Source organism: Leopardus geoffroyi, chromosome B4, assembly GCF_018350155.1.
Source record: "Leopardus geoffroyi isolate Oge1 chromosome B4, O.geoffroyi_Oge1_pat1.0, whole genome shotgun sequence".
NCBI lineage: Eukaryota > Metazoa > Chordata > Mammalia > Carnivora > Felidae > Leopardus > Leopardus geoffroyi.
In genome coordinates, this window is record NC_059341.1 from 77,276,410 (window position 1) to 77,292,577 (window position 16,168).

The 16,168-nt window shown below is 42.3% G+C and overlaps 1 protein-coding gene and 2 long non-coding RNA genes across 10 annotated transcripts in view; 1 reads left to right on the forward strand and 2 right to left on the reverse strand.

The window, feature by feature from the left end:
• The window catches only part of LOC123590313, a 52,655-nt gene extending 50,455 nt beyond the window's left edge, over positions 1–2,200 (reverse strand). The window contains exon 1 of the long non-coding RNA XR_006708716.1: positions 1,699–2,200. This is a non-coding gene — a long non-coding RNA (uncharacterized LOC123590313). The remainder of the gene's footprint in view (positions 1–1,698) is intronic.
• A 1,828-nt stretch (positions 2,201–4,028) lies between these two features.
• LOC123591676 lies at positions 4,029–4,705 on the forward strand. The gene is made up of 2 exons (XR_006709445.1): positions 4,029–4,373; positions 4,574–4,705. It is a non-coding gene; the product is annotated as an uncharacterized LOC123591676 (long non-coding RNA).
• Positions 4,706–5,306: 601 nt separating this feature from the next.
• Positions 5,307–16,168, reverse strand: part of RACGAP1 (Rac GTPase activating protein 1) — a 28,310-nt gene continuing 17,448 nt past the window's right edge. For all 8 annotated transcript variants that reach the window (XM_045466229.1, XM_045466234.1, XM_045466231.1 and 5 more), the window contains 12 exons: positions 15,102–15,155; positions 14,347–14,427; positions 13,365–13,482; positions 12,917–13,047; positions 11,835–11,999; positions 10,493–10,588; positions 10,208–10,406; positions 8,795–8,900; positions 8,488–8,620; positions 8,132–8,267; positions 6,781–6,889; positions 5,307–6,461 (listed from right to left, as the gene is read on the reverse strand). In XM_045466229.1, coding sequence (XP_045322185.1) covers positions 6,386–6,461; positions 6,781–6,889; positions 8,132–8,267; positions 8,488–8,620; positions 8,795–8,900; positions 10,208–10,406; positions 10,493–10,588; positions 11,835–11,999; positions 12,917–13,047; positions 13,365–13,482; positions 14,347–14,427; positions 15,102–15,155 — 1,404 coding nt within the window. In that variant the 3' untranslated portion in view covers positions 5,307–6,385. The remainder of the gene's footprint in view (positions 6,462–6,780; positions 6,890–8,131; positions 8,268–8,487; positions 8,621–8,794; positions 8,901–10,207; positions 10,407–10,492; positions 10,589–11,834; positions 12,000–12,916; positions 13,048–13,364; positions 13,483–14,346; positions 14,428–15,101; positions 15,156–16,168) is intronic.

The window sequence follows — 16,168 nt, forward strand, 5'->3', positions numbered from 1 at the left end:
CCTTCCAGTTTCAAGGGAGGAAAGACCTCTGATATTCTGGATTTGGTGAGCAAATTAGACAAAGGATTGCAAGAAATACTCCCAGCTCCCTGTCCAAACAGACCTCTAGTCTCTTTTACGTGTTAAAGCACCCCAATGTTTCAGTACTATGTACTGATTTCAGAACTCCACCAGGAAGTACTATTATTTTGGTCATAGCCTCACTGATTCACAATGGCTTTTCGCTACCTTTCCCCGACTCGGGGATCACATGAAATGGCTCCAGGATGGGTCATGACTGGGACAGATTTTGATACTATCCTACACATTGCCTGCCTGCCTCTTTGTGCTAGATGTCCCAAGGCTGAGCCCTGCTTTTCCTATCCCGCAGCCTCCTTCAGATGCAGGGAACTCCCTGTTTTAAAGCTCTTCGACCACAGCTAAGTAGCAGGTTCCCTGGTCTCCACATCTGGTCTAGCCAACAGCCTACCTCCCAGGAACAGCTAACGCTTCTAGCCCAAATAACATGGTTAATAAGATGCACCACTATTTTATGAGCTACAGAAAATGAGCTACAGAAAAACACTGCATTGTATTTGTAAGATGTCATTGATTATAAGATATCCCAATCCTCAGAAATATTTAAAAAATATATTTTAAGTGCATCATATGACCAAGAAAATGATCATTTCTCCTCTGGATCTTGGCTCTTTACATCAGATTTTAAAGTGAAGGGGAATGGAAGGCCAAAGTGGGAACCACATGAGAGGGTCTCAAGTCTTCTTCCTCTAAGGGGGATGGGCACCATTGTCCTCGTATGCTCTCTATTCCAGCTTTTAAATACCCAGGCCACACAACATGGTAAACATCTCCTCTCCCTTAGTGCCAGGGAGGCCAGTGAAGAAAACCCCATGTTTTTTTATGGAGACAAAATAAAACACAAACCATGTCAAGCAGGGACCACCATTTTTGAGGGGATAATCGCCTAGCACTCCAACACCATTTATCCGACCACTTCCCACCCTACTGGGTTATCTTCCCCAGAGCCTCCAGGCCAGTGCCATGAGAAGATGCCGAGATTAGTCATTTCCTCCTAATCGGGCTAAAACAGCTCCGTTAAGCTGCCGACTGCAGGCAGTTCCCGTTAAAGCAAAGCAGCTGGAAAGGGCTTAGCCCTTTAATGCCAGCAGCTGTATCTCCCCAGTGCGGCTGCTCTGCTGAGGGGCTGGACTCTGTCCAGAAGCATCAGGCGTTTAGCCCCGGTCAACGTATATTAACCTAAGAGGAGAAAGGAGCCAGCTCCCTGGGAGGAGGAGAGGTGGTTCATTTACGCAGCCCACCTGAGGCCTCGCTTTCCAATGAGGAAGAAAAATCCCAGCCCCTTCGTTGTCTTGCTCTCCTAAAATCTGCACAAACTGTACTATCTCACAGGCAGGAAGAGCTTTCTCTGTGGCAGGAGCAACTCCATTTTATTTTATTATTTTTTAATGCTTATTTAGTTTTTTGAGAGAGAGAGAGAGAGAGAGAGAGGGAACAGGGGAGGGGCAGAGAGAGAGAGGGACACAGAATCAGAAGCAGGCTCCAGGCTCTGAGCTGTCAGCACAGAGCCACACTCGGGGCTTGAACTCACGAGCTGTGAGATCATGACCTAAGCTGAAGTTGGATGCTTAACCGACTGAGCCACCCAAGCGCCCCAGCAACTCCATTTTAAAAACTTACCTAAAGACAAATCCACTTGTTTTGACAACAAAAGACTTTAGGCCACTGACCACACAAACTCATTCTCCTTTGAGCTGATTTTGTTCCCTCTGAGGCCTGAAGTATTCTTCTGATGCCAGGTGTGCGTATGTGTGGACACAACAGACTACTTCTTGGAGAGCAACGGGTCCTGGGGTTGATGAGGAAGAAAGCTGAACAGCCCTCAGAAAGCCCTGGCACAGAGCAGGCTACTCAAGAGAGATCACTTGAAGACTTCTTACTCAAAGCCAGATGGTGAACATGAGATGGGGTGAGAGCTAATGCCACTCAGGGGGAAAGCCAATAAGCTAATCCGCTGACACGTTTCTAGAAGCAGGCTGATGACTTTGGCTCAGAGACTTGCCTATTCTTGGCTCTGAGCTTCAGAGCACACAAGATGCACACGGGTGACCCAAGAACTGACTCCCACAAGGAGGAACAGCAAACATTCACACCAACACATCCTCCTCCTTCCACACAGAAAACAGCCCTGGAGGGGCGCCTGGGTGGCTCGGTCGGTTAAGCGTCCAACTTCGGCTCAGGTCATGATCTTGTGGTTTGTGGCTTTGAGCCCCACATCGGGCTCTGTGCTGACAGCTCAGAGCCTGGAGCCTGCTTCAGATTCTGTGTCACCCTCTCTCTCTCCCCTTTCCCTGCCCATATCTCTCTCTCTCAAAAATAAATATTAAAAAAGAAGAAGAAAATAGCCCTGGATCACCATGCCCAGGACTTCCACCTCTATAAGACAATAAGCCCAACCATTAAGAAAGACATTCCATTCTCCTGTCCCAAATGCTTTTCCCGGCAGTCTAGGCCACCCTGCTCCTTCTGGGTCATCTATACATAAGCACATCCACATACAGCCCTGAGTGGAATCATTTACATACCTAATAATATTCCAACAGACCCCACAATGCTGATTTAAATAGCAAGCACCACAGCTGAACTCCGGTGGGAGTTCTAATCCCCAGGTTCTTATCCTAGCTAAACTAGAGATTAGTTTGTAGAAATTTATGCCAAATCACCCCTCTGAATTTACCAGTTGGGATAAGATCACCTGCCCACCCCACATGGGTGTTGTGACATCAAGTAAGATGATGAATGAAAGCACTTGATATATTGTCGATCACCGTATCGCATTTCCTAGAGGAATCAGTTAATTCCATCTTTACTGATGGCCGGAGAGGATATTAACTGGCAAGTGCTTTATTAGAAATCTAAATATCCACTTACACGTGTCTGAGCCTAGCACGCAGATGGTGTCCAACTGTGTGAGATGTGAGAGCAATCTGTATAAAAACAATGCAACTAAATGAAACTGGCAAGAGTTACAAAGGGAGAAGGTAGACAAAAGGAAAATTCCTGCTTCCAACTCTGAGTCCCTGAAAAGTGGCCTCCTTTCCCATCCCACACAACCGCGGAGGACAAGGCTCCCACACACTACAAGGTTATTCCTGGTGACGTCAAACTGCCTTCTGCCTGACTTCGTGAATAGAAACCATCAACAAATACAGACTCTGAGAACCAGAGTCTAATAAATTACACAAGGTAAGGACCCCCTGGCTCGGGGCCTTCACTTATTTACAAAATAGACCACCTACAGGGAGACTTTTTTTTTTTTTTTTTTTTATCACTAAATTCCTAGGTTAAGTGACCAGTCTCCAAATCCTGTTTACACTAAAAGCACAATGACTAACATGCCCCGACTCTGCATGCTTAACAGCTTTTCACACCAGTGGCTGAAACCGGAGTCGTGATCAAGGAAATCATCAAAGCACATGGATCAAGACACCCTACTGTATGCACTGTGCCGACTTGAACACTGAGCTCTGTGCCTCCCTTCCTTCCCAGATCGGGACTCCATAACAGCTCCTTCCCTGCTCACAGCTGAGCCTAAGAAAAGGTGACACGTGCTTAAGCAAACCGCTGCTCGGTATGCCAGGCTTGCCACAATGGGTCTCCCAGATGCTTTTCCAACGGGAAATCACATACCATATGTATATGAGGGGTGCGTGTGTGTGTCTGAAGCTTGAGGTGGGCAGGGAGGCCCTACTGTAACAAAACAAACCCAGCAAGGCTGATAGCTTTGCTCCCTGCACTCACTCAGCATTCGTCACTTTGTGCTGCCCAGTAATTTAGGCATGAATTTAAGAATTCAAGACCCCTTTCAATGCCACAGGTGCAGTTCGTAGCCAAAACTGACCATTTTTGTCACGGTAAATCACTTGAACACTCTTGTCCTGTGATGGAAATTCAGGTGCCTTCTATTTCTGCAAGCAATGAATTTGCCTTCTTAAGGAAGGAGAAATCATTACATACCCAGTAATAAATGCAAATTGTTGCTGCTGAATCAAACCATGTAATGCTTGTCCAGTTAAATAAACATCAAACTTAGGCGTCTTACCTAGACTGATGGAGAAAGGATTTAAAGATTTAGATTCTGGTTATTAGCAAGTGAGAGAGGAAAGCTGCATTAACTGCATTACAGGCAGAGTAAGAGGCAGCATCAGAACGGGTGAGGAGCAGGAGCCAGTGTGACGGCTACTCCAAAGCACCGGACCCTTTCCTTAAATCTCACATCAAGGCGACACAACTGAATTAAGAAAGCCCTCGAAAGTCGAGCTGTTCCACATGAAGAACTATTAAAGAAGTTGAAGGTGGGTACATATTTCCCTTTGCTAATATCAGAATTATTTTCACGGCTGAGGTCTCTTGGCCTAGTCCAAAACCGAGCAACTGGCTGCCAACATCTGACACACAGGACCATTTCCTTTTTCGTTAATGGGCCATCAGTTCCTGCATAGGGTAGTCTTGCCTTCACTAACATTCTACAATCCATTTGCTTCCTCCACATTAGTGACTTAAAATGCACCGAGGGGAGATACTACAGAACAGCAAATATGGAACCGGGCCAACACCAGGCTTGCACAGACATAAGAAAAGAGATGGCATCTAGGACAAAGTTAAAACAATTAAAAATAAAACTTAACAGGCGTGTGTGTGTATAGGGGGTGGGGGGAAGAGGAGAGAGGACCCAGCCTCTTTCAATTTGCTGAGGCAAAATCTCCCTGCTGTGAGAGCTGCCACCTCCCGGGAAAAGAGCCAGTAGGTTGCCTCCTCTCTCAGCAGTTACATATTAAGCCTGCAACTGTTTACGCTCAATCTCAGATACATTCTGTTCACCAGCTTCAGAGTTCCAAGTGCAGGTGCCCTCAGTTAATCATCCCAGCTCACTCCAGAGGCACTTCCAGCAGTGAAGGATGTTCCAGGCAGTCAGCCAGCCAGAGTTGGTTTTTTTTTTTTTTTTTTTTTAACTGCATCATTCTGGTCCCTAAAGACTTGTTTAAAAAGTTTGGTTTTTGTTTAAAGTGGTTTCCTCAGATGAGAGGTAACAGTCAAAGGACAAATCTAGGACTTCAATTTGGACGATGAAAGACAATGAGGAATGAAGAAACAAACTCCTGGTGGTGACAGCATTGGGGGAGGGAAGGGAATGAAAATGAATAATAGACCTAAACGCTGAGGAAAAATATTTTCTTAAAAAAAGGTGTTGAAGGTTACCTTCCAAGACAAGAAAATCAACCTCATAGTCATTTTGAAAAAACTATTTACTTTTTTCCAAATATGTGTTTTACAGAAAAGGGTCGCTATGGGTCAAAAACATTCTACAGAAAAAAGCATTTTTATAGATATTGGAAATAATTTTAATAAAAGAACAAGTTCATATTTATCTAGCTGTGGCTGTGTTCCATAGGAAGAGTTTAGCAACCAAAGTGCAAAGACAAAATGAGTGTGGCATTTCTTGCCACACAAAATATTGACAATCTCCCTTATAGCCTACTCTTAATTGCAAACTGGGACGCCAAATAGATGACATATGACCTTTAGAAGTAGGGCTCCAATGGACAAGGGGACAGGAGGGTCAAGCATCAGAATGAATTCAACCGAAGTGCAAACTGGCTTTGACCCCAGCCAAACCCAAAGTCCAGCCAGAGGCCCATTAGAGATAAATACAAGTAGGAATATCACTTTTACAAGGTTGTGCCACTTAACACTATTAAACCTAATCGATCCAAATCAAAGCTAAGCACACCCCCATTACTAGTTCTGTCCTCGTCCTATCCCATTTTTATGAAGGCTCCACATGATAGCTTAGTTCACGCCGGGGGAAGATCTTCCAAGTTCTCAGAAGGAGCCCTCCCAAATCCTCTGTCCAACCTTTTTTTACCCTGCCCTCCCACCTCCCACCCTGAGACAAGTCAATCTTAACAAAGAGGTGGGGATTCTGTCATTGTCTCAGGGAAATTAGTTCTAAATAACACCAGAGAAAGATCACTTCCATGAGCAGCATTTGGCTTTAAGCCAAGGGGATGCACCTTCTTCCAGCCTCCCCACAAAATCACAACGAATTCTGTATCATCCTTTCTACCGCAGTAGAGATCTCCCAAGTTCCCAACAATGACTGCACAAGGTGTTGATATTACATTACTTGAGGAGAAAGAGAGGGAGATATATATAGTTTTAATAAAACCCCCATGCACAATTAAACTTGATTAAAAGCCTGGAGAATGCTAAAAGTAGTAATGAGTCCAGGAGGCTGCAGAGCAGAGAGTACAGGTGCAGCCTTCCTGCAGTCAGGAAATGCTGGCAAGTAACAGGAGACATGACTTCACTTGAGCATTGGAGAAGCAAAAAAGTTGCCTTGTCGTCCTAAGTTGGTGGCAGATTTGCTTTTGCTCCCAAATCTAAAGAAAAAGAAAATGAACTGAAAAAAGAGTCTATAAAAAAAGGTAAACTGTAACATTATTTAATATTATCATCTAAAAATCGGAAGCCCTCCACAACTACTCTGTAAACAACTCTTTGTCACCTGAGATGAGAGAGGGGAAACAAAACCTTTAGACCCTTTTAAAAAGGGGGTTGTTATGGCTCCAGATTACCTTTTAATGCCTACTTGCTAGCTCAGGTCTCATTCAATTTTTCTTTCAATAAGCTTTGGTGTGATAGGAAGAGGCCTAAGGAAGCAGCCCTATTTTACTTCCAAAGCCAGCCAGTTCCACATACCTGGGCGTGTTCTTGGTGAGGGTGGAGCGGACTCTCTGCGACAGGGAACTAGATGAAGGAGTCTTGAGAAGCTGATGCTCAGGAGTGGTCACGGGCCCCAGTAAACTCACTTTAATCAAAGTTAAGACATATTTTTAAAGGAGGCACAAAAAGGAAAGCACCCTTGTCAGTGGCCAGTTTTAAGTTGAGTATGCCATGAAGCACTTAAGAGCTAAGGTTAGAGGCCCAAAGTCCCAGAGATCATTTCTGTCATTGTCTTGTAACACAGCAGTATATCTTTTGAACTGTGCGGGCAACTGCTCAATGAATAGCTGACTTTCACTTCCTGATTGAGGCCATTCTCAAACTCCAGCTTTCACAAATCTAACGTCTGATCATTTGGTTCTTACCTGTATTAGAAAAAACAGTATGCTTTCTTAAAAAGGATCTTGGGGCACCTGGGTGGCTCAGTCAGTGAAATGCCCGACTCTTGATTTAGGCTCAGGTCATGACCTCATGGTCATGGAATTGAGTCCTGCATCGGGCTCCATGCTGTGTGTGTGTGTGTGTGGAGCCTGCTTGAGATTCTCTCTCTGTCCCCATCTCTTTCTGCCCCACCCCTGTTCGTGCTCTCTCAAAGTAAATAAACGTTTAAAAAAAAAAAAAAGGGATCTTGCAAAAATAAAGAATAGGTCTCCAATGCCAGTAAAAGTTGGAAGAAACCAGCCTCGTGCATTTTTGGTGGCAATACAAATTGGCAAAAGCCTTTAAGAAATCAAGTTGGTTATCAACAATAGCCAACGTATGGAAAGAGCCCAAATGTCCATCGATGGATGAATGGATAAAGAAGACGTGGCATATATGTTATAAATAACACCAATTCTTAATAGAACATGTAACTAAATTATAGTTTACAACCATAAAAGTGATACATAGTAACAGGAAAAGTTCTCACATTATGCTACGTGAAATAAGATCAAACTATATCTGAATTGTTATATTTTTAAAATATCCATATGTATATAAAGAAAAGGAGAACCATGTTTCATGAATATAAAAAAAAATAAGGATAGTAGAACTGTACAAATTTTCTTTAATGTTAGAATCCTCATAATGAATTTAAAATTTTTTATTGAAGAATATGAATTCCAAATAGCTCTAGCAAAGGCAGGAAGAGAGTAAATAGCCAGAACTAGAGAAGAAGTCAGGTCCCTTAAGAAACATAACTTGGGGGGCACCTGGGTGGCTCAGTTGGTTAAGCATCTGACTATGATCTCAGCTCAGGTCTCAAACTCAGGGTCATGAATTCAAGCCCTACTTTGGCCTACTATTAAAAAAAAAACAAAAAAAAAAAGCACAACTCGGGCCTTACCTTTAATATCTGGGGTCTGTGGTGTTGAAAAGGCATTTGAATTTTCAATGACATGCATGGGGTCAACGTTCTCTTGTTCTACCATCATGAACCGACTCCAATATTCCAGGGGCAGTGAAAGCAGGCACTCTACCACCTAAAAAGCCACCAAACATGTTAGCACACCCCCAAACCTCAGGGCTTACCTCTCACCACTCTCTCATTTTATCATGTTACACAAGTTTATATATATATATGAAATGTTACACAAGTTTTTGTGTATTTATGAAATACATTAAAACTCGCATAACATTAACACACATACGTGTTACACACACACACACACACACACACACACACAAAATGCACTTGTCTACCTTGGGCTGACGTTTGATGTCCTGCAACATTACCACTGGATCTGGATTAGGCACAGCATGGGCAACTATGGTAGGCCCAAAGACTTTAGCCAGATTAGCCACATCCATTTTAGTATTTGGGCTCTGAGCCACTCTAAACAAGAGAACATTCAATTAGAAGACTTTGTCCATCCACTTAAATGCAGACCAAAATATAAGATCTACCAGAAAACAATTCACCCCTCACGTTCCCTCCCTAACACCCAACCCACATTATGCTCCCAGTGGCAAATTCCCAACCTCTCAGAAACAAGTTTCTGCTACTCACCTCTGCAAGTGAATCATAAGGAAAGCTAATGTGTCTCTGTTGGCCTGGGGCAGGTCACCAATAGCCTGGTACATGGCAGCTTTGCTGTTGTCCTCATCTGGGATTTCTGTAAATGAAAGGAAAGAACCAAGAGGCCTAGACTTCTTTCTCTTGACAGCGGGCTTCCAAGTGATCGACCACAAAGTGTCATCTATACAGTAAGCTTCTGAAACTTCTGATTAGGTTCATGACTGAAACAAACTCCAGTTTCATTAACAAGCAGGACACTAGCCAACAGCTCAATATTAGAAATCGGAACCTTCACAAAAATCGGCCCCTGCAGTTAGGGAAAGCAGCTAGCAAGCCTTGTGCTGGGAAGGCAGGCCTATACCTGCAGCGACTACAATTACCAAGAAGGTTTTCATCTATAAAACATGTTCAAGGGCCCACTATGTACCAGGTACTATTCTAAGTGCTCAGGTAAAGCGGAATTAAGCAAAGACTTTGCCTCATGGAACTTACATTCTATTAGAGGAGTCAGTCAAAAAGCAGGTATCTATCAGGTAGTGATACACAGGGGAGGCTAGAAAGTAATGGGAGCAGTTATTTTGGACAAGGTGGTCAGGAAAGGTGTTTTTGAGGACAAGACACCCAAGAAGAAACCCAAAAGAAAGAAAGGGAGGAAGGAAGGGCAAATCATGCAAATACATTCCAGGCTGAAATAATAACAAATGCGAGGGCCTCAAGATGGGAGTGAGCTTGTCAAGTGCTAAGAGTCGCAAGAACCCCAACAAGTGGAGAAGAAGAAAGAAGGGAAGGGCATGGAGAGAAATGATGCTAGAGACGTAAGGAGCCGGCTCATACAGGTGGGGTCTTTGGGGCCATGTTAAGGGCTGTGGATTTTATTCCGAGAGTGATGGGAAACCACTGGAGATACTAAAGACAGAAGGGCTATCATCTAATATAAATTTTAAAAGGATCCCTCTGGATACTATATGAGGATCACAGTGTCGAGGGCCAGAGTAGAAAAGGGAAAACACTAGGTTCTTCTGTCACTCCAGGATGAGAGATGTCAAGAGGGGTAGTAGTAGGAGTGGCAAATTTCAATTTTAAGATAAATTTTACAAGACCTCTGCTGACAAGATTTGCCAATGGATTAAATGTGGTGTGGGGGAAAAGAAACCAAAGATGGCTCCAAGTTCAAAATGACAATCTCAAACTCTACCAAAAATAACAACAACAACAAACCCTGTTAGCTCCCTGTATAGTTTAGACAGGAAGAGGACAGGCACCAGGAACATGGATACAGGCATTCTTCATCAAAGTATCTGAGCATCTACTATATGGCAGGCACCGTACTGGGCAGTAAACAGAAGAGTCAAAAATTCCTGCCCCTGGGGCACTCACATTCTAGAATTAAAGATCTACTCTTACCTGCTGCTTCCATGAAAGTCTTGTTTAGCCGAAAGGTCAGAAGGGGTTCTTTGAGATTTCGAAGGAAGTCCTTCAGGAGGCTACAGATAGCATGGATATCATCCACTTTGCTGAGGAGGGGTACAGTTTTCACTCTGAGGAATTTCTCTTTCAGCTCTTTTACTGTCCGGTCACAGCCAGAGATCCGATACAGGCCTGTCTATTATCAAGGTGACACTTTCAGAAAGAACCTCCTAATCATTACCACAAATAACAGATTCACGCTCTCTGAAGGTTGACTCTTACCTCTGTCAGCCCTCTCTGCTCAATCTCATTTACGCAATGGACAACAATGGAGGGAATCATTGGAGAAGTCTGGGACACGTAATCTGCCAGGATTCCCTGAAAAGGGAGAGTTTTAAGTTATTATTTATTACCACTTAGACCAGCAAATGAAGATGAATAGGAAAAACGTCTCCAAACTCATGCTTAGGTTGGGACGTCATGTTTACTTTTAAATTCCTGTTCCCAAAGCATACATTAGAACAGAGACTCTCCGTTTGTTGTTTTTTTTTCCTACCTCCACACCAGGACTGGTTTCTGGTCACGTACCACATTCTTGCATGAACAAGTAATATGACCACTATCTACAACTCTACTCCTGCTTCTCTTCTACTCAAGGGCCTCAGAAAACAAGCAGTGACAAGATTACAGGTGTAGCCTTTAATATAAACTAATTTATTATTCTAAAAAAGAAAACCTTTTTACACTTTTATTACTCTTAGTAAGAAAAATTATTTAACACAGTCACAGTTGCTCAGGACACAAACATACCTGTAGGGGAGAACTCCATGGTTCTATATCAGAGTACAGAAAATTTGTAACCAATTACATGCATAAATAAGAACTCCTAAGATTAAAAAAAGTAACATTTGATTTGCTGGGGGCTGGATAGCAGCATAATCATTTTGTTTTGAATCTTAACACTGGTCATACAATAAATAATTTATTAACAGACTGAATCAATGTTTAGAAATAAGCAATCTAATCTTAATAGCCTAGTATAGAATATCTCTAACATAAGAGAAAGTACATTCACAGATGAAATTACAGGATGGCTGGGATTTGTTTCAACACAATTCACTACACAGGGCCAGGAGGACATGGGGGTATTGATAAATCAAAATTGGACATGAAGTAGTAATCACAGAAGTTGAGTGACAGGAACCACGGATTAGTTATTCTAATCTCTCTACTTCTGTATATGTTTGAAATTTTACAAAATAGGAATAGAGTGTGGAGGGGAAGGAAGAGAAGAGGAAAGGAAAGGAAGGGAAAGGAATAAGGAAGGAAAGGAGGAAAGGGAAGGAAAGGAAAGAGTATGAGTAGGGAAGAGGGGACAGGGTGGGAGAAAGGGAGGGAGAGAAGGGAAGGGAAGAGGAGTTTGGTGTAGAAAAGTTACTAAATAGACAAACCCAAGCAGGACTCTCCTGCAAATTAACATTTTATAATTTCTCTTCAACATTCATGGAAAAAAATATGCTTCGTATCACTTATTTTAGGATAAAAACGGACAGTAAGCTTTGGAAAAGCTAAAGAAGCCATAACACAAGGACAGCTGCCACAGCTGTCATACATGTGGTCATACCTCTCCAATCTTGACAGGTGTTCCTATCAGGGTAGGAATGCAGGGAAGGGGACAGCGGTCCCGACATTCTGGATGAGAGACCACACGACAATCTCGACACTTCAGAGACAGCTTGCCAAACTTTATCCGCTTTCCACATGGAACACAAGATTCAGGTTTAATAACCTGAGAACAAAAGAGGGCAGAAAGAACAGAACGGTCTGAATTAGAAAATTATCATCATCAACAACCAACAACCTCCTAATTCCTTTACACTTATTTGTGTAATTCTCGCAATAATCCTACAATATAGGTTTTGTTTTCTTTGTTTTAAGATAAGGGAATAGAAGCAAAAACAGCCTGTGTAACTTGCATAAGGTCATCCACCTGGAAGTGGGCAGTGTAGAGTAGTGGAAAGAATCTGCTGACAAGGAGTCACAGAACCTCCGTGTTAAATCTGCCACTTACTGTCCTGTGGCTCAACAACGCAATTGATTCTTCTGAGCCTCAGTCAGTTTGCTTGGGTTTTTATGAGGAAATCCAATGGGACAAATGTAATACATGCTATTTTTAAGAATACAATGTAAATATGTATCACCGAAAAGCATAAACAATTGTTTCTGAAAAATTGGCTTTGTTTTAATTTAACATTACTCACAGAATGGAAAGATACACACCTTCTGTAACCAGCAGTTAGCCCTGATAAGTGGAAACGAAAGAAGGAGACGTGACATTTAACTTTCTAACACTAAGTTATTTAAATCTGCTCCTGGTATATATTAATTTCACAATCAAAAAACTAAGTGTGCCCTAAGGTGCCTGGGTGGCTCAGTTAAGCATCCAACTTCAGCTCAGGTCGTGAGCTCATGAATTGTAAGTTTGAGCCCCACATCGGACTCTCTGCTCAGTGCAGAGCCCGCTTTGGAAACTCTGTCCCCCTCTCTCTCTGCCCCCCCCCCCACTCACGCATGCTCTCATGCTCCCTCTCTTTCGAAAAAAACCCAAAAACTAAATTAAAATTTTCCATTAAAAAGATAAATAAACAAACATTAAAAGAGAAAAAAAATTAAGTGTGCCCAAAAGAAGGAGAATCACGGATCTACCGTCTTAGAGACAAAGTCATGCAGGCGCATCCCTCCATTATTCTGTGGAGTGCCGGAACTGTCTGTCTCCGTTCTTGGCTCCAGCTGCCTGCTGCTCAAGGTAGAGTCGCTGTTCCAAGGTTGTAAGGTACCTAGAAAACAACCAACTTTAAGCCTTTGTGTCTTAATATTTTGTCCCTTATGAATTTTAACCCTGATTCTAAAATAACTGGTAGACAACCAGTAATTTGTAACCATAATCAGAAGTGACTACAACAGCTATGCAGAAAAATCAGTTCAAGAATAACAAGTTATACACAAGTGGCCTAGGCCAGGCTAGCAACCCAAAGGCAGAGTATGATACCGTGCAGAAACGTGCAAGAAACGAAGGAAGGATTCTAAAAAACCAAGTCTCCCCAAATTTTACCAGTTGCTTTACACAGGCAATTTAACCAAAAACCCAGTGGACCTGTTTTCCTTCGGCTTCTCGTCCAATATGGCACAGTCTCAATTGTAGACACAGCTTCAATGGGCCCGCCATCATTGGGAACAGTCACTGTAGTTTTTGCAACTATGGATTCATTCCCCTGGAAACAAAAACAGAAATGAGCAAAGAATAAACATGTGAATCTAATTTCCCCTCCGCTAAACACCCCTCCATAGGGTGTTTTGGAGTGGTTGAAAAGTTCCTGGATCTTGGTCAGGACTTAAGGACCCAGCTCAAAACACTCTTAAGTTGAAACCTCATACTTCAGAACAAAAAAACAGGGGCACCTGGGTGGCTTCATCAGTTAAGTGCCCGACTCTTGATTTCGGTTCAGGGCATGATCTCATGGTTGTGAGATGGAGCTCCCCCTCGGGCTCTGTGCTGGGCTGGAGCCGACTTAAAATTCTCTCTCCCTCTGTCCCTCTCCTGCTCACACGCACACACTCTCTCTCTCTCAAAAACTAAAAACTAAATACACAAATAAAAAGAATATTGAAAAAAATATATACAGGGGCGCCTGGGTAGCTCAGTTGGTTGAGGCTCCGACTTTGGCTCAGGTCATAATCTCACGGTTCGTGGGGTTTGAGCCACGCGTCGGGCTCTGTGCTGACAGCTCAGAGCCTGGAGCCTGCTGCTTGGATTCTGGGTCTCCTCTCTCTGCCTCTCCCCCGCTTATGCTCTGTCTCTTTCTCTCTCAAAAGTAAAAAAAAAAAACTGAAAAAATATATATATGTGTGTCACAGAGGCACACATACAAGCAATGAAGAATCAAATATAAAGCTGAGAGTTGTTTATTCAGAATAATTCCATTCATAAGGATGATGAGGAGCCTATTACATTGAAAAACTCACCAAATCTCTCTCTCAAAATAACACTGCAACGTTGACTCAGGATTTTTAATGCTTGGGGCCACTAATCTCTGATGTGTTCACAACCACAATTCTCTTGGCCTGAATCTTCTTACCTGGTCTACTGTGGAGCCAATGGAACGAGTCTTTTTTACAGGTCCAGGGGGACCATCAACGAATTGTCGGCTACTAGAACGCTAGAAAGGAAACAAAGACCAATAAGTTCAGTGCCAAATAGAAGATCTGAAGCACAGAAGACAAAATTATTCCATTAGACAACCTGGTGCAAGTCCTAGCTACCAGGGCTATGGTAAATGACAATGTGCTCTCTCCCATTCTATTTCCATTTCTTAAAGCTTACATTGTACCAATACAAAAATGCCCTCAGTGCCCTAGAAGAAACAAGCAAGCTTTGGAAAAATCTAGATGACAGCACCAGAAAGAGTACAGCTGTAATCCTATCTAAGTACATGAAGACTCTGGAAACATATGAAGTACCCTGAACAACTGCACACAGACAGATCTCCGCATATCCCATTATACACACATTTCATCTGAAAATTTTATTAGAGTACAAAAGTACTGCGTAAAAATACATATGACAACTGAAAACAAACTTAAGTATATCCTCTTCCACCCCATGAATGAACTGAAGCAGCCAGAACAGTGAAATAGGACAAGATTCTGCCCTGAGTTCCTACCTTAAGGAACATCAATGCTGCCCCCCAGCATAAATTCATTTTGTAGTCAGTGTTTAACAATGACTAGAGCAACGGGTCAGGAATGCTGTATCTAGGCAAAAATTCTAGAGAAAATCTTTTATTGCTATTTTGTAAAAACGGCAACAAAAATTAAACAAAACCATACCTACCCTCTTTTCTCTCTTCTTCAGTTTGAAAGTCTTTACCAAAGAAGAATCCCAATCCTGTTGACAATTACAGTGTATTAATTCTTTCCTGTGGTTAGGCCTCCCCTAAACCCTGTGCAAATAAACTTACAGAGAACTTTAAAGGCTTTCTGACTCAGGCTACCTAACTTACAATTTGAGGAGAGGGGGAAGGGAGGGTCTCAAGTGTAGCTACAGAGCGATAGTATGTTAACATGCTTTCTTTCCAAAATTGAAGCTATTATAATAGAATCAGGAATCAATACCTCAGAGGCAGAAAAGGTTAAAGAATCAACTTCTGTCGTGATTATCTCCAGTGCCTGGTCCTTTATTTCTGATTATTTTTGTAATTCGTTTTAGAACTTACAGAATCTTAGGCGCTATACTGATGGTGTTAGATGTGATTCTTGCTCTTAAGGGATTATTATTACTTAATCAGATGTTCTGCACAATATATACCCACTTTAGTTCCAGTTTAGGTTTTGTTTCTCAAACATCCCTCTTCCTTGGGCCCCAACAAAGACATTCACCACTAAAGAATTATTTTTTACTGTAGTCTAGTTTCACTTCACTTATTTTAACCATTTACATTCAGTTTTAGTAGCTACCTGTGACTTCCTTACTCCTCATAATCCCTGAAAACACAAACCCCAGAAACAGTAGTACATAGCAAATCGTAGCTTAGCTAAATAAATTTAATCTCCCTAATTCACAGTCAAGTAATTTAGCTACTCATGGTTTGATTCAGTTTCGGTTACAACAGATATACCATAAATAGGTCTAGCTCCAAAATCAGTTATGAATATGTTCTACTTTTTTTTTTTAAGTTTTTACTTATTTATTTTGCGAGAAAGAAAGAGCCAGAGAGAGGGAGAGAGACAATCAAAAGTAGGCCCACACCGCCAGTGCGGAGCCTGATGTGGGGCTCGAGCTCAAGGAACCATAAGATCATGCATGACCTGAGCTGAAACTAAAAGTTGGACACTTAACCAACTGAGCCACCCAGGCACCCCATTCTAGTTTTAGTATATATTCCAGACCTATTCATATCA